The sequence below is a fragment of the Nycticebus coucang genome, chromosome 17 (genome assembly GCF_027406575.1).
Source record: "Nycticebus coucang isolate mNycCou1 chromosome 17, mNycCou1.pri, whole genome shotgun sequence".
Classification (NCBI taxonomy): Eukaryota; Metazoa; Chordata; class Mammalia; order Primates; family Lorisidae; genus Nycticebus; species Nycticebus coucang.
Genome location: NC_069796.1, coordinates 11,498,894 through 11,517,619, shown reverse-complemented (window position 1 = coordinate 11,517,619; position 18,726 = coordinate 11,498,894). Strand labels below are relative to the sequence as shown.

Sequence of the window (18,726 nt, the reverse complement as noted above, 5' to 3'; positions counted from 1 at the left end):
ACACGGCGCGGCGCGGGCTCTTTGTGTGTCCGAGTGCGGCTCCGCGCCGCCGCGGGCACCATTTTCTGCTGCGCTCAGGACAGGCACATAAAAGGGAAGGCGGCTGCCGCCCGTCGCCGTCCTCTTTCCCTCAGATGCCCTCTGCTGCAGGTTTATTATTACAGTACGGGCCGCGCCGCCTCTCCCCGCGGCCCTGGCTGGCCGCCGGGCTGTGCAGCACCCTGGCCGCCTTCGCGCCTGGCGCGCCCCCAAACCGCCTCCTCCGCCTCCTTATTTGTCTGAAAAGCAACCGCACGTCGAGGCGGAGAAGCTCGCCGGGGGCGGAGGAGGCAGGCCCGGGGTTCGTGCGCGCCGGACACCGGGGCGGGGCCGGGGCGGCCCGCGGACCTGCGGATCCCCTTTGTCCCCGGGGACCGGCGCGGCGCAGTGGGGGCGGCGCGGGGAGCGGCGTCCCGGGGCGCGGTGCGGGTGCGGAGTGCCGGGGCGCGCGCGCGCGTTGGCCGCCCGCTGACGGGGCCCGAGCCGCCGATTCCTGCCGAGTAAGCAGTCTGGCTCCTAGGCGGCTGCACAGTGGCAGCAAGGCTGGGGCCCTGGCTCCGCGCCAGCTCCATCAGAATTAGCTCATTGTTCACTAGCACACCAGCGGGAGAGAGAGGGAGGAAGAGAGTGACTCTTAGGGAAGGAGACACACACACACACACACTCTTGGAGAGAGCGCGCGCGAGGCAGGGAGCTCTTCCCCTCCTTCTTTTCCAAGGCTGCACTTCTTGGAAGTGAAGCCGGTTTGGGTTTTGTTTCCCTTCCCCCTCCTGCCTCCTCCCTCTTCTTCCTCCACCCCTTTCCCCTCCCCCTCCGCCTCCCTCTCCCCACTCCCCCATCTGTCTTTCTAGCATGATGCCCTTTTTCATCCACATTTGTGTTTCAGGTGTAGAGAGGAGAGAGAGTGAACGGGGAGCGGGGCTTTTGTCTGTAAGTATGTGCCCTTCCTATCCCCCGGCGGGGAGCGCGGCTTTCTCTTTTGTGTTGGTTCCTTGCCGTTGCTCTTGGCTGGACCCTTCAACCCTGCAGAGTTCATGCTTCTTCCTTCTAAATTTTAAAGAGCTGGAGAAATTCTGGCATTTTCGTCTTGCTGCATTAAGACTGGAATTTAACTTGGGCTTTTTCTAAAATGCACAAGTTAAGAGGGAGAAATGAATTCTTTTGGGAAGGGGTGGGGTTTTTTTGCTTGTTGGTGTGATTAATTTTGTTCTTCTTGCTCCTAAAGAATTGTTAGAAACTGTTTTGTTTCTTTGCATTCAATGCACTTTGGTGCGTGCAAGGCCCCACCCCCGCTTTGTGGAATGAATTTGTGCCCCTCCATCCTTGCACTTGATTGCTCCTTTCAGTGCCGCCGCCGCCGAGGGTCTGTCTTTTCATGCATTAGATCTTGCAACACTTTTTTCCTGCATTTTTTAATAAAGCAGTTGAACTTTGGGGGGAGGGAGCTTAAAAATAAATGACTGCTTTCTTTCTTCTTGGTGAGGGTAATAACCTGATTTGCATTTACATGTATCTATAATAACATAGGAAAACTCTAAGAGCTTATGATACCCTTTTAGAGAACTTTTAGTTTCTCCATTCATCTTAATTTTTGTCATAACTGTGTTAACAAAAGAGCTGTGTTCTGTTGACATGAAGGCTGAGGGCAAATCACTGCAGCATGTACATTAATGTTTATTTGATTTAGGGAGAAGGACATAATGGTGTATATTCTGGACCTCCCACCCCCTCACCCCCCACCCCCCGCCCGTGTAGGTTTTTTTTTTTTTTTTAAACACAGAAGGTTATGTAATGCAGTGCCATTTCCAAAAATATCCACTCTGAGGCATTACACTACACGGTGGAAGGCTGGTTCCTATTCTGTCGTCTTGATTGCAAATATACCGCCAGTAGTATGTCTGGGAACAAAGAGCAGCCAGAAAACAATCTATTTTTATCACTTGGTTCTACTTTTCAGTTGCTAAACCTTTTGAACTCCTGCAATTTAAAGACAAACCAAACACCAAGAATAGCCCAGGACTCTGCAAAGCCAAGTACCAGGGATTCCTTTGTCCCTTGTTTAAGCCTATAGACCACTTGGGAAGCTCTTTCAGAGTGGTTACGATCATTTGCATGTAACTTACCTAAACCACAGAAAATGGTTCTTTGTAACCTCTAAAGAAGTCGTTTTCATTGCTGACCTGTGGTGAGGTGATGTGTCTACTGTATTTAAACGTATTTTGCAGGTTGGTCTCCCTGGACTGAAGAGGGAGAATAGGAGCCCAAGACTAAGATTCTCAAAATGGTAAGAACTGGTCATCAGAGCAATTCTCAGTACTTCGTATCAGTCTTTATTACATAGAAATTATCAGCCACCCACCTTCATCCGCCCCAACCCTTCATTGTTCCTACCCCATCTGACCTTTAAAAGGTTCTATCTCCAGCATGTGGGAGCTTTGCAGTACAGCAATTGATGTGAATTGGATGTGGTGAATTAAATCTTTTGACTTGGAATTTTTTTAAATAGAAAACTAAAATTCCTCTTTCAGAAGTGTAGAGTTAGTTATTTGAGTATCAGAAAGTACTCTTTTCTTTAGGAATAGAGTGATGTGCTGTGACATGCGTGGACCCGGTGACGGCAGCCGGACTCAAAGCAGTGGGTCTTAGAGAGGTCCAGGACTTATCCCCCAATTAGGAGTCTGTCCAGCTAATCAAACTGCTACTGTATGGGCATCCTTAAGAGCAATAGAGATGAAAAGCACCAATCTCTACATTAACATACCCCATGGATTATATCCCAGTATAGTTAGTGTTAACGTTTTCTTTGTTTAGACCTGCATTTATGAGACATAACCTACCCCGTTTTAGAAGTCAAGCCTGTGAGTCTCTAAATAAAAAAAGTGCAGCTCTTTCTGACAAGGATTATGATCTACAGAGAAGGTAGTTAGTATTAGGCCACCAATTAAATGAGTAGAAGGAATATACATGAAAAGCAACTGAATAAGTATATTTATTTTCTCTGAAAACTTTCCTCTTTGGAAAAAAGGTTGAACTGAAAAAAAAATAATAGAAATGTCATAAAACTTTTTAGGGAAGTACAGTACGTTCTACTGCCTGTGTTCATACTCTCTAAAACACCTCTTTGCCACTTAAATAATGTGTGATTTCCAAATTTAGTGTGAGTTTTCTTTTTTTACATCAGGGTAGAATTTAATAAATGAAAATTGAATCTGATATATTTGATGTTTTCTTTGAGAACAACCCAAGTATAAATTTGCAAGGAGAAAAATGAATCAGAAGCAATTAAATGAGCTCAGATTGACTTTTATGAACAAGTAGGCATTTTATTTTTTATATATGTCTCACCTGTCATTTCATCAAGTGCGTATCAAAGCACCACATAAAGTAGGTCTTGCATGGACCTAGTTTGATAATGATCAAATTAAGGAACTTAAGGCAGGAAGACAAAAGAAGTGGATGTAAAATTAAGCTAATCAATGGGTTTTATGCTGATGATTCCAAACTTCATATTAAATTCCTATTAGCCCTTGTCATAGACTAATAGAATGGTAATAAAATGGAATGGTACAAAGTATTCGTGTTTACTTTAATTATCTTTTGCTGTGACTGACTGACCACATGGTCTTGTCTCCTAGCTTTTAATCCCAGAACCTTACCATTCTCTATCACATAGATCACGAAGGTTCATGTATGTTGCAGTATGTCAGGTGACCAGTTTGGTTAAACATAAATACAGCCGTGGGCTGTGCTAAAACTAGCCCTGTAGATCAGGCCTAAAGACTAAGATAATAGTTCTGTAGCAATCAGCAGAGTGAGTTTTATAGAAGGCACATATACATGCCAAAGCTGAGAATGGAAGTTGGAACCACATGAATACAGAGAAGCAAGTGCAAATTATTATTACATGTTAATTTCTTACAGTTGTTTCTGTATGGTGGCAGAATCACAACTTGTTGCTCTTGGAAAGATTTTTACTCATGAAAAAATTCTCACAACTTTTTGGAGATCCTTTCATCAAGATGTCAGTCCCTTTTGGCACAAGCCCATTGCCTGAAATGAAACCACTGAAAAGTTATTGTCTGTGGGTGATTCCGAGTAACTTTCTAGCAATTCTCTTTTTTTGGAAAGTCAGAGCTCTTAAAAGTCTTTGCACATATTAATGTAAAAAAAAAAATGTTTCAGTTATTTTTGTTAAGAACTGGTATTGGAGGTGTCTTGCACCTCATCTTTCCTTTTTGGCAGATTGAAGCTAAATTTCTTTCCTTGATGAAAACTGGTATTACTTTGAGGGTTTCTATAACTGGCTTACTTAAAGCCTTTGCCCATATACAATAGAAACTACTAGGGAAAGAGTAGATTTAACTCCTGGCCATCTCTAGAAAATACATATGTGGGTTTTCTGTTAAATTTGTATTTCCATTTACATAATTTAAAATACTAAAGAAAAACTAATTTCAGTGTATTTAGCCTGTTGAGTAAATGCTCATTCCAGATACAAATTTATAATCAGCTTATTTTAGTGTAAGAAATTAACTAGTAGACTCCAAAAGAGTCATTCAATATCTAGACTTCTTACATATGCTAAAATGATAATATTTGACAGCAATAATTTAGAGACATTGAAGAATTCCAGGGCACCTTTTGCATTATCAAAAACACACCAACAACTTGTGCAGCTCTAGGAGACATTGATCACACTGTTCTGTGTATGGGCCTCTTTGAGTACAACTGCAGGGGATATGCGTGGTGGCACAGTGTGTGTGCATGGTGGCACCTGTGGTTGTGTAGCTCAAATGCACTGTTAAAAGTGTTAATTTTGAGTATAGTTTGCTGTATCTGCATTGACTAGAATGTTTTTTTCAATAACTCAATCTCCACATTTTTCAAATTTTCTGGTAAATATGCCTCTTTCCTCTCCCGCCCCCCTTTTTTGCAATCAGCAGTATATTGTGATTCTACAGAGATCATTAGTATTTATTTAATGTATATTTTTTGTCAAATTTTGATTTCTGTGATTATTTTTTTAGGCATTTTATTTTAAAGGTACCTGTTTCAGATATGTCAGTGAGAAGAAAACCTTTCTGAATTAGTAGATGAAACTGTTGAATAGTCTGCAAAGATAAATTATTTAATCCAATGTCAAGGTTAAATTCTGGTTTTCAATATGATGATTCTCTAGCAGTAAACTGGCTTCTGAGTATGTGTGTGCCACAGCCTTGCAGTGGTATGAGTAGGGGTTCATTGTGTATTAACAGAGGCCTAGAAATTGGAGCCATATAAGTTCTCTTTAAGACTGATGCTGAGCTTTTGAAAAAGATGAGTTGACTCCATTGTACCCTTCATAGAGCTCTGCTTTCTGTACAGTCTGTGAAGTGGCTTTCATGGGCTTACAGAATACTCTTTCAATAATCCCTCCATTAACATAAGGTTTCCTTGTTTAAAGAAAAAGACAAAGATTGGGGAGGGATGAGGTCCTATTTGTAGCTTGTGCCATTGGAAGTTGCTCAGTGACTCTTACTGTAGAGTGATTCTTTATTAAAGAGTACCTAGGGGGTAATTTTATATGGTGCTATCTTCTCTTTCACCAAGCCTTCCAGTGGACAGTGAAGGGGAGAATTGGGAATTGTTTGGGGGAATTAGGACAGTGGAGATAGTCTATCTAGGTTTAACCACAGCCCAGCTTCCTCTTGAGCTATATAGGTAATTTAGCTAGGAGAAAGTTTTAGAGCAGCAATCTTGGAATAAAAAGCTATTGAAAATATTCCATTTTTAGCTGATACAGTTCTTCAAAAGTTAGATGTAAATCAGAACATCATAACTACCCTGAAGGAATTTTCTTTATTTTAAATCCTAAAATGAATACTTATAAGATAGGAGAATAGATTTCTAAAATATGGATATTCTGCTAAACCAAATGATTAATCCCCAGATCATGAATTTTATGCATTTGTGTATTCTGTTCATCTACCTGATCACATAAAGACCTCAAGGGGCATTCAGATGTGCTGGGCTGGCCCTGCAGCTTTCCAGTGAAATTTTTTTTATAGCTGTTGTTGGATGGGAAGTCTTTTAAGGCCATATCTTCACAGCCAAACTGAAATGGAGGATTGAAATAATAATCTGAATAATTATGCTTTAAAAAAAAACACTTGATTTTATGATTCATCTTGGTAATTTAAAATGTTGCTGGAGTGATTTAGTAGTAGGAAAGATTTGCCCGAATTATCTGTAAAATTCCTATGTTATACAAGAAAAGACCAAGGATAAGGGGATCTTACCAGCAAATTCAATTTGAATATACCAAATGTATCCAGTGTACTTGGTTGATCATCTTGGTTGATCAAGACGTATTTCATGATTCCGATTTTAAACTGCTCCTCTGCTTTGAACTGGATAATGGGTTAATCATAAATCTCAGCCCACATCTGTGGAAATTATGATTGCTAAAAATATCATTTATTGGGTCTAAATTTATCTGAAATGGATATTTCTAGATGTATTTTGCACCTAGGGAAAGCGTCAAGAATATTTCATCTCAGTGGTTTAAAAAATAACAGTGTTCCTGAAATTGATCTGGGATTGCATGTCAAGTATTAGCAGCCCTAATGGTTTGGGTTTGAGCCTTCACATATTAATATGGCTCTCAGCTAAATTCCAGATATCAATTCAGTTATTAATAGCAATGAGGTGGTATTAACTTGGCTGATAGTATTTGTTAGTAAAATCATATGTTTTTCTTTAACTGTGCAGCTAAATTATAGCCTCCAGGAAGACTTATAAACTTCATACACAGTGCTTGGTGAAGTATTAAAGATATGGTAGAAACTCAATAAATACGTGGTCCATGCATGCGATTATTAGTTTGGGATTATGTCATTCATTCTTAATGACTTACTCACATTTAGTTTTTGTGAACTAAAAGTAATTTTTATCCTTAACCTCTCTTTCTGAAGAGCGAGGAAGCTGAAATGAATATTACTTTAGTTTACACAGCACTATCTTTTTTTTTTTTGCAGTTTTTGGCCAGGGCTGGGTTTGAACCTGCCACCATCCGGCATATGGGGCTGGCGCCCTACTCCTTTGAGCCACAGGTGCCGCCCCATAGCACAATCTTTTTTGTTATTTATAAAAAGGATAAAAAAAAAATTGTGGTGGAGCTATGAGTATGGCATTTACCGAAAGATTGTGGTTGTGATTGCTCACCTTTACTAGCTTCCAGAGTTGCGCTCTGAGCCATGTGGTGAGGTGTGATCTTGCTGGGCTTGATGCGGCTGTGGTTCTCAAAGCTCACGGCAGCTTTTCCTGGATCCAACCTGGATTCAAGAGGAGCTTTACTCACAGTATTGGAACTAGAATGACCTCACTTATTTCCAGTGTAATCTGATTTTGAGATTCTGTGATGCACGGCAAACTTAACAATGTTAAGACCATATAGTCTAGTGCTAAATGGTAAGAGAATAGAAGAGTGATAGTATTAAGGACTGGAGCCTGGGGTTGGGAGTAGGAAACTTTTATTAAAGAGGTAGAAATTAAGCTGGTGCCTGGGATGGCAAATACATGGCATGCCTGCCAGCACTAACTGCTACACATGTGGCAGACATTGCTAATCAACCTTGACATTCATTATTATTTCACTGCCTCAATATAATTTCCAAATCTTCACGACAGTGTTCCAGGATGCCAAAATTTGAAACTTGGACGTGGACCGTTTGCTCCTTGAGAGCAAGTACTATGCCTTGTTAAGCTTTTTACCCCCAGGACTTAGCATCAGCCCTTAATGAATATAGAGTGAATGAAGAATTAAGAATATTTGGGTGGATTTAAATGAGAAAGGAGTATTCCAGATAAAAGGAATACATCAGAGGGTGAGCAGGATGCATTTTTAGTACTGTAGGGAAGATCCTTCTCCCTGTTAGGGCTTCTGTGCTGTCAAAGATGGACTTCAAAAACTAGAACTAGAAGTCAAAGACTTGATGTGCTGAGCGTAGGAAGCCAGGGAGCAGGGATCTTAGAGATGGGCTCACACTCAGGTTACCAGCCTGTCCCAGGTTCTTTGCCTTTTGATTGTGCCTAACAGAAAAGAACTTATACGCACACTCATGCACTTTCTGATTAAAGGTACAGCTTTTTTTTATAACTACCTCTCACTCCCCTTGAGCTGGGGGAGAGGGGTGGAGAGAAGGAAGGTCTCCAGCTAGAAGGAACTGGAAAGGGTCAAAGGAGCATGCTTATCTCAAGTCAAGAAAGTGGCAGTACCTGGGACTTTCTGCTTCCTTTCCATGAGGCTAACTGGTGCAGGCACGTGCTAATCATTTGCAACCACATATGCCCAGCTCTCCTCTTCCCTGCATTTCTTCCTGATTAAGCAGACCTACTTATTCAGAATGCAAGCCAACACTTACATCATCATAATAAAATTGTTTACGATTTGAGGGCTACAGGCTGTTACTCATTTAGTCAACAATCTAGTGACCAACCAAAGGAAATCTCATCACATGATATAAGAAAGTTGGGGAAAGCTGAATCCAAGGGGGACTTTTTTTCTGCCTGTTTTTCTTAGAAATGGTAGAGAACCTCACCTTGGAATGCATCAGCTGCAGGATTTTCGCAGGAGAGGATCTGACTAGGTCTTTTAACTCTTGCAGAGGAGGTTGGATTTATCTGTGAATTTCTCAGAGTGACATAGGTGACCATTCCTCCTTGAATTCTTTATGCCTTCTCCACTTCAGATCTTCAAATAATTTTTTTTTTCAACTGCTATGATAGGCTTTCATAAGTTTAATTTCTCTGGGTAGGCAGACATACCAGGAACTATGTGAATCCTTTCTTTCTAGTCTGTAGTAGAATATATCTTCTTAGAGCGACCAGGACACTTGTTATTCTAAGCATGCCCCAGGATTCCCTCCTTCTGGGCCTTTGCTTATTTCATTCTAGAAGGACTGTCCCTTCTGACAAAATAAAGCCATTTTTCAAGACTGAATTTAAAAGCTATCTCCTCTATGAAACTCACCCTGGTGCTCACAGCGGGAATTATCTTATGCACCTGTGTACGCTTCTCAACCCTCTGACAGTCTGCTTGCAGCTGGCTTATTTCTGCATGTTTTCTACCCTCCAAGATTGTTAACATGAGACAAGGAACACTGACCCCCCTAGTCAATTGAGTGTTACTCCTCCCTTCTTGATAGCAGTGAGGGTGTGATGCCTTTTTTGTTTTTGTTTTCGTTTTTCTATTCCTCTATCAGTAGGTGAATTCAGAAGTGGAAAAGTCTCATCACTGACAGGGAACTACAAAACACTTAGAATTTGCTAGGCATAAAGTGGAGGAAAGCCTAACCTTCACTGACATGTTCTAATGGGATCTTGGAATAGATCCCACGCCGGGAAGCAGGCTGATCTCTGCTGTCAGACAGTGATCAGTAAATGCCCTGGAATAAATGAAGGAGCCAGTGGCCGTGGATACATGACAGTCTGTTATTTCACATAACAGATTGGTGGGCTGACCAGGTGGGCTATTTTGGGATTTACAACCAGTAACAGCCAGATCCTTTGCACAGTTGTGATAGCTCAGATTATGAATCGTGTGGTCCAGGCAGTGAGATGACCATACACTGATTATAAATTCACTGCTGACAAAATCCTCTCACTGAACATTTTAGACACTCAGTGTTAGGGAGTGTGAAGGGAAGTCTAAGCACGCTACAAAAACTGCTAAATTCTGTGCTCCCTTCATACTCCTTGAGGTAAAAGAGGTTCTGAGAGTCCAGAAAGCTAGGTTGTGCTGGTCTGCTGAAAGGATTATCCTTCAGGGCAGAGTCGCTCAACTCATCCCAAACGCTGGCTGTTGAAGTGCCTTTACGCATGACGTTGTTAATGGTGTTTTTTCCGCAGGTGCCACCGTTGAGCTCTCGGCGGTCTGATTGAGGCAGTCATGCCAGTAGAACAGAACCTACCCGGGTTTCACGGGGTAATGAAACCTTATGTAAACCACTGCCTGCCATTTCTGTAGAATGGTTGCTGATCTGCGCTTCTTGCCTTAAAAGTGTTGTGATTATCTAGTTGGAGACATTTTATACCTTGCTTTTATACTGCATGGTTCAGTGGTCATCCTTTCTTTCATAGAGTAAAATATAAATATATTTCATGTTCGACAAGGAGGAGGAAAAGGCACACTAGAGTGTGGCCAATGAAAGGAAGGTCTGTTTGCCCTTTTTAGACTGAAATTGGGAACCAGAGCCACTGATTGGAAAGGAAGGAGGAAGAGCTGAATAGTTATTGCCAATAAAAATACCAAGCCAAAGACTTACTAATAGGCAATTCATATAAGAGGGTGTCTCAAAGAGCATTTGAGTTTTGGTGTGGCTGCTTCCCAGCACCACCTGACTAAAGGCCTAATCTCATCAGAGAGAAGCCTTCAAGCCTAGCTCTTCTCTCTCCTCCACTGCAGCTCTTACTCAGATCATCATCACACACCGCGTCCTTTGATTACTGGGGCAGGTAACAGCCTTCCTAGATGAATTGAGTTTGATACAATTCCAGTCCGGAAAATTACTGTAGTCCAGGGGCCGAACAGAGAGAAATCTACAAAAGTTGTTTTGTTTAAAATGAGTCCAGGTATTTTGGGGACACTTTCATTGGATAAACTTAGTGTCTGATGTAGAACTTACTCTTGGCCAGGAAAGAGTAGAAATTAGAAGATAGCGCCTCTTTGGCAGCCAACATGGAGAACTGTCAAGGAAAAGCTAAGTCAGTAGGATAATGGACTAAGGTACTTACACACGTGACCCAAATAGGGGTTTGGTATTAAGTACTTCCTCCAGAAAGTACTGTTTTATGCCTGTAACTGGAAGTTTTAGTGGAAGTCACCCCAAAAGCCTGTTACGGAGTCCATGATCTGGAAGTCTAGTTTCTGTGCACATTTGCGAGGCAGCTGCTGAACCCCAATGTACCAGTGTGCTGTGTGGCTTTCAGAGCACACGGTCGCACGCTTAGCCTAGTGCCTGCTGCTCTGTGGGCACTGAGCTAGTGTTAGCTGATAAAATACTGTGCAGGGAACAGACCTGCACAGTATTCGAAAGCATGCAATATCAGGGAATTCCAGCTGTGCAGTTAACAGAATTAAAATGTGAAAAGGTGAATTATATGAGCCAGCCCACTGATTTCCTGAATAGACTTCCTGGGATTTAGTGGCATAGTTTTATTTATTTCGAGACAGAGTCTTACTTTGTCACTCTTGGTAGAGTGCCATGGCATCATAACTCACAACAACCTCAAACTCTTGAGCTCAAGTGATCCTCCTGCCTCAGCCTCCTGAGTAGCAGGGACTACAGGCGCCTGCCACAACACCAGGCTAGTTTTCTTTTTTTTGGAGATAAGGTCTTGCTTTGGCTCAGGCAGGTCTCAAATCCCTGAGTTCAAGCAATCCATCCGGCTCAGCCTCCCAGAGTGCTGGGATTACAGGCGTGAACCACTGCACCCAGCCCAGTGGCATAAATTTAAAAAATTATCTTTCTGAAGATAAATGAGTTTTCTTTGGACTTTGGCATTTCCAGCCCAGAGTAATGGGGCATACTCTTTGATAAGATATACACTATATAGAATTGAAAACTACCAAATACTCAATAGCTCTCAGGAAATAGTAAATATTTCTTGATTAATTGATTAGGTAATGAACATTATAAATATATCTGGCCACTTTGGTTACTATAGGATCAAAAATTCTGCCCTCATTTTCTCTCTCTCTCTCTTTCTCATCTTAGTAATTTTAATCCTTAATTGCCTGGATTTGACTTTTCTGAAACCTGGATGCTGTGGACCAGAACTGAGTCTCCATTTCCCGCTGCCTTGTGGGGTCTTGGGTCTGGTTATACATCACAAAATGCCCTGGCCTTCTGCGTTTTTCTCACTTCCTGATAACAGCATCTTAAATTGTTCTGATCTTGTTATTAAGGTCTAGGAGCCAAGTCTCTGCATCTTTTCATTTTAATCTTTATTAAGCCCATTCTTTTCCTTTTTTTTTTTAGATGGGGACTGCTTTTTAAACTTTAATTCTATTATATGAGGCTTGACTGTCTATACTAGTGGTTCTCAACCTTCCTAATGCTGCGACCCTTTAATTCAGTTCCTCATGTTGTGGTGACCCCCAACCATAAAATTATTTTCGTTGCTACTTCATAACTATCATTTTGCTACTGTTACGAATCGTAATGTAAATATTTGATATGCAGGATGTATTTAGGAGACCCCTATAAAGGGTTGTTCAATCCCCAAAGGGGTCGTGACCCACAGGTTGAGAACTGCTGGTCTATACTGTCATAATCCATTCAATCAGAAATCAATTAAATTTGTTCTTTGGCATCATAGAAACAATTTGTCTGATAATTAATGTGAACTTTTACTAAATTGAACGGCTGTTTTTATGTTGTTTAGACAAAGCCAGAGGGGTATCACATCTTTGGCTGTAATTGAACATAGTACTCTGTAATGTCAGAATCAAATATGGCACCCTTATCATTTGCTATTTGGTGCCTTTCTGATTCTAATAACTGATAATTTGCTTGTACCCCATCTCCATACTTTTATTTATCTTTGGAACTATCTAGATTTCTAATGTATTAATGAAAAGTTTCCAAATGGAGTTAGGTTATTCTTTTTTTTCTGAGTCTACTATTTTTAGGAGTCTGTTCACTGCCTCTCTGATAAGTGTTTATTTTCTTCTTCTTTAATTAGGATCACTTTGTATTTTTAGGCAGTGTATGGGTTTCTGTATCTGCAGATCATTGATAAAGATAAGATTTTAATTTTCTTTGAACTAAGAAGTAACTAAGCTTATTTTTAAGTTGACTACCATTTTGAAAAGCAGAGTTATAGGGAATAGGATTTCAAATGCATTTGGTGAAGAGAAAGATGCACTGAATTAGATTGCCCATTGGTAGGCATCTCAAAGGAGCCGCTTGAGAGTTCATTTGGGGGTCATATTATAACCATTTGGTTTCTCAGCAAATGCATTTTGTAATTAGCTGTAGTGATTGCTAGATATTTGTATTGTCCTGAACATTTCCTTCCAGGGAAAACTGAAAAAAGACAAAACTGTGATTACCAGTATTGCTTGGGTTTAATTAGATTCAGCGTCTTAATGTGGCCAAGCCCGAGTGGCTCCTCTAAGACTTGTCTTTCCTCCATGAGTGCAGGGACATGTAAACTCTGGAGAGCAACCCTCACAACCTCAGACATTGCTTTTTTTTTCTTTTTAAGGTTAGTTATTTTTGAAGGACAGCTATATATGGGAAACATACTCAGCAGAGCAACAAATATTTTTGAGAAAATTCCCCTTGACAGTCAGTGTCAGAAATCCATCTAAATCTTATCACAAGGGTGCTAAGAAGAGATGCGCAGTACCTCCCTGGCGGCTGAAAATGGGCCCCAGCTTTCAGGGAGCCCTCCCGGGGACTCTGCAGGTGGCTCTGCAGAAACGCAAAGCAGATGCATGTGGACGCAAAGCAGATGCATGTGGATGCGAGTTCTGCAAGAAGAGAGGCTGGGTTTGCATCTTCTCTGCGCCGCGTCTTGGCTGTGTAACCTTGTGCAGGTTTCCTGACGACTCTCCCTCATCCTCATCTGTAAAGTGGTGATAATGGCGATGTCACAGCTAAGACAGATCCACTTAGATGGCGGAGCATGTGTTGGTTTATTTCATCTTTGCAGTAACACTGAGGATTAAATGAGTGCACCTGGAAAACAAGCCTAAAATTCACAAAACAAAGCATCATAAGGGGCTCTAATATGCATTTCTACAGAAAAGCAAGCCCCCCCACCTCTCTTCTTTCTGAGGTATAGTTTTGACGTCTGGTTTACAATAAAGACTGTGGGTGAAAAATACATGGTTGAGGTCTTCCGTTGGAGAATACAGTCAGGATTTGGAATGAAGGTCTGAGTTAACAGTACTGGATACTGTCTTTTTCCTATTAATTAAAATACTGGTAATTCCTTTTCTAGGCCTCTAATTCTGCATTCCTTTTGCAGTTATTTTTACAATTCTTGCAGCTTGTGTTTCCTTGGTGACATCTAGCCCTGAAACACTTTATCTGTTTGGGTTGGAGACTCGTCCCCTTGGGTCTTCTCTGTCTTCTGCGAGAAACGCCTTCTCTATGATTAGACCTTGCGCTACCCAGAGGGGTGGAAACCCCAGCTGGTGTACAGGGGCATATCCATTCTAACCTTCTTCTCTTCTTCCTCTTTACTTTTGAGTTTTTTTGCCAGTTTCCTTAGAGGATGAGTTATTAAAAAGCCTCCTAGAGGCCTCTGTTTGACCCTAGCATTTATAGTTTGTTCCTACCGATCTAGTTCTGTGTGTATATATTTAAGTCAAACTTCTTATCAGGTAAGCTAGCCCCTGACTTAAACCGATTTTAATTATAGAAACCACTTCTGTCCGACCTTAGTGGTCTGTTATGATGCTGCTTGCTGGTCAAGAGATATCAGTCATTAAATGGCGGGGACAGTGCAAGACAAGCACTGAACTGTGAAATGACTTTTGCTAAATGCCAAGGGGTTTGCAGCTGCCGGCAGAAGAGGATGCATTGATGGAAGGAGTGAATAGTTTCTTTTGGATGAGCACTTCAGAAGAAAATGCAGACTTTCTGGAAACGCCTTGCACATGTCAAGGAGAATGCTGCTTTGAAATGGCTTCAGACTCTTCAGAAGCAATTGGCTACCTCATCATCCACCCCGACCAAGAAAACTCCAAAATCCTATGTCTAAATAAATAACTCCTTATCTCACTAGCCCTTGACTGAAGGATTTAACAGAATGAATAGGAATTTTGAGCAATTATTTTCTCATGCTATTGGTGAAAATTTTCATACGATATTAATGTATAGCACAATCATTTTGGGACAGGAGTAAAGAAAAAATAACATTCTTGGTGACTAGAAATTAGGCTTCTTATAATTATTTGAAGGTAAAACCCATCACAGCATATCTAAAATTATTCAAAGCAGCTAATAAAAGCAAGTCTAGATGTTTGCTATTATCCTTGGAATGTGCTTGGACAAAGTCCTGCTACCCCAGATGGCTAGTACTGGAAAGCAGAGCAATAGCATCACTCTGATTTGTGGTGGAGAATAACACTCTGAAGTTAACAAGTACAGTTTGGTGTGCTGGAGCATAGAGTAGAGTTAGTATTCAAGTTTTCTTTATTTTCTTTTTAAAAGTACCTTAAAAGTAGGAGAGACATCATGAGATGTAGTGTTTCTAACTTCTCACTTCCAAATGAAAACCAATTTATGTAATGGAATAAGGTGGTCCAGACTTAGCTGAGTCTGTTAAGTAAATATTTGTGCTGGTTCCGCTCCAGGGTGGTAAAGGATTTTATTAACATATGTGTTGAGGCCAGGGGGCCCAGGGAAAGCTTATGCCCTGCTTACGTGCCTGAGGGGCCTTTTTGCTTCGCGTTAACAAAGGCTATTTTTTTTTCTTCTTCTTGTATTGCGGCCTTTACTTTCTTGTTCATTCACCACTGCTTGATCTCAAACCAGAGTTTTAAAAGACTGCTTTATTTTTTTCCCTCTTGTGTTTGGAAAGTCTCTTCTTAGATGTTACTTAGGAGATTTGTTTCCAAGCTTTATTCTTGTACTTTTTCTCCTGGTTTACTTTGGGCTGTTATCAGCAGTTTGTACTTTGTTTTGTCTTCATTGCTGAAAAGAAAAATCACCCATTAAAAAGTCAAGATTTGAAGTGCTGAACTTAATTCCTTGACTCCAGTCCACAGTTTGGCTCCGATGACTGTACCAGGCTGACCTCCAGTCCAGGGGAGGGTGCTTTGGCAGAAATCTGAAAATTCCTCGATCAGTGACTCCCTTTTTTGGATTTATGGAGTCTTTAGGTGGATTGCTTTGTGCTAAGCATGTTCCCATTAGAAAGGAATGAGGCTGAGAGGAGGAGTTTGCGTAACCTGAGTGTTTGCAGCTGCACTCCGAGCTCACCATGCTCAAGATAGCCAGCAGAGACACCCTCAGAGCCCTGAAACTCTCATAATGAGTGGTTTTAAGTAGTGGTGAAAAAAATCAGATAATGTTGTTAACCTTTTATGGCTTTCTCCTGACTTGATTTGTTCACTCCTCTTGAAAGTCTTTGCTATTATTCTTAGAAATCAAATTTTGAAGGACTCGGCAGCCCAGCAAGCAGAGTATTCCATTGTGGAATAGGATGACTGTGAAAGCTCTTTGTGCTGACGATTAATTTCACATATAAACACTTTTCATTTTGTTGCCAGCGAGGAGGTTTCCTTTTCCTTGCTCTGCCTAGTTGAAGTCTAGAAATAAAATTCCACAGCTGTCAGTTTCCCACATGCTCCTGAGCGGCCTCTCAAGATGGCTTGGCAATGAGTGGTGGGAATGTAGGGGATTCCACCGTTCAAGGCTACACGGCTCGTTTCTGACACCCCGACTCACAAAGCAAAGAATTAGAAATCTTTTGCTTGCCTAACATGGACCACTGGACGGTGACACCCGCTGCATCATGTCAGAGAACGTGAGTGTCCCCTGTGCCAGTGATGAAACACGCACCTGAACAAGGCCGAGGCCGGAGAGTTTAACCAGATCGTGAGCTAACTTTGTCTCCAGGATGGAAACAGTTGTCTCCCCCAACGCCTATTTCTACGTAGTGAGGACTTGTTGGGCCACAGAAGCTCTGGGAGTCTCAGCAGGTATTCTAATACAGCAGAGCCAAAAATGCCCTGCTTTCCTTTCTAGCGGGATGGCATTTCTGGCTGTAGAGCGCACTAGTCAAGTGTTCATAATGCTTCCCTGTAATTACTCATTGTTACCACAGCCAGCTCCAGTGTGTGTGTGTGTGTTTAAATTAGGTCAGTGATGCATGTTTCATTTAGTTCCCAAGCCAGGATGGTTGCCAGCCTAGGCCCTAACACTTTGATTCTGCTTTCCAAACTGTGCAGAGGTTGTGCACACATCTGAGTGCAGGGCTCCCTCTGCATGCGGGTGGCTTGGCTTCCGGGGACAGTGTGTTTCCCCACTGTGTGCTTCCTCTCCAGGCGGCATTGGAGAGAGGAGTGTATCATCTTTTGGCACCATCTAATCTTTGATGTAATGCTGCTCGGAGAAAATGATCCTTGTAGCTCATTTATGGTATCCGTTTACATTCTGCCCTCTCATGTGATCAGTAACATCTGGGAGCGGAGTGGCTTTTGAGGGAGCTTCTTAATAGGAGCTACATCAAAGGGTATTTGCAGAAGTAAAGGGTATGGATATACACATAAATTCCCTTGAATTGCAGTACTAGGTTTCACAGCCTCCCGGACAATAGGCAGAATAGAACATGTACACACACATACAGATACACACCATTTAATTGGCAGGAGATGACGGAACATGTGCCTTTGCTGCTCAAAGAATTAATCGTGCCTCTTGGACCCCTGCTGCCCTCGTCTGCTTTCCCCATGGCGGAGAGTGGGCATCCTCCTCGTTAAGTCATAGAAAGACTGTGCATTCTTTAAACATATAGGCCCTGTCAAGGATAAAGAACAATATTACATTGTGATTATTAACAACCAAGCCATGAAACGTGTTTTTTGGCAGATTTCTGAAAAGGTTTGTTAACTAATCAAGTAATATTTATGTATGTGGTATACTTAGGCTCTGAATAAGATATTACCTTGCCATTAAGGATCATACCCTAAAGAAATAATTGATAAAGACAATAAATGAACAAAGGAAAATATAAAGTTAATAAATGATAACTCAGATTTCACCTGTAAAATACAGTAGAAATGATAGGAAACATGTCAACTTCTACATTGATTCTGTGTGCGAGCCGCTCTACTGAAAATAAATAGCAAGTTTGAAATGAAAAGCTTAAAAGAGGTTTAAAAAAAGGTTTTAACCAATAATTTCATTCGCATATTATTTAGGACCTGGGAGGACTGGTCTCTGATTTTCGCCACATTTTCTTTTCTAATTTGGAGCCCTAATTGTCAGCTGTTTTTAATAGTTTATACCAAGTAATAATTACTGGCAAGCTAATTGCCTTATGGATGTAAAAAAAAATAATAAAGTTACTTTTTATGGTTCATGGTCTAGAGAATAAAGAAGAAGGGAAGAAAGGAAGGAAATAGGAATATTTTATTCTCAGCTTGTGTTCTGTGACAGACTGTTGAAACTTAAGTAAAAGAATCAGTAAGAAATAGTACATAGTCACCATAAATCACTTTAAAATATGTGGTGCATTTAAATACATTTAGTAAACTTGAAAGCATAAAGTTGGTTTTACCTAAGAGTCGCTCATGGATATCTAAATGCACATCAGTCCTGACCACTATATTTAAACCAATGTGATTCTTTATATTGTTTCGTTTTTAAACTGAGTCATCAGTGAGATAAATGTAGCATTGTAGAAAAAGATGCATTAACCAGTATTCTCAGTGACAAGTATCAATACTCAAAATTTCTCAAAATTCAAGCAGAACCTTTGCATAGAACCCGAAATTAAAATACCAAAATTTTCCCTTCCACTACATTTACCACAAACATCCATATGTCCTTAATTGTTCAGGGTACATCTTGTTTCTCTGATTTCCTAAGTAACTTCTGGAAGAATAGTATTCTAGAGGGTTTTGAGGATCCTGTTTATGCAAGAACAAACAACTGTTTATTTTATATATGGAAGACATTTTAA

General features: G+C 41.0%; 1 protein-coding gene across 5 annotated transcripts in view; it reads left to right on the top strand.

Moving 5' to 3' along the window:
- Positions 1-413: 413 nt before the first annotated feature.
- NREP (neuronal regeneration related protein) overlaps positions 414-18,726 on the top strand; it is a 29,174-nt gene continuing 10,861 nt past the window's right edge. The window contains exons 1-4 of one of the 5 annotated variants that reach the window (XM_053567378.1): positions 414-539; positions 926-969; positions 2,265-2,323; positions 9,928-10,003. In XM_053567378.1, coding sequence (XP_053423353.1) covers positions 9,968-10,003 — 36 coding nt within the window. In that variant the 5' untranslated portion in view covers positions 414-539; positions 926-969; positions 2,265-2,323; positions 9,928-9,967. Of the gene's footprint in view, positions 540-582; positions 970-2,264; positions 2,324-9,927; positions 10,004-18,726 lie in introns of those variants that run through there. The other 4 variants (XM_053567379.1, XM_053567377.1, XM_053567380.1 and 1 more) reach the window with 4 other exon arrangements.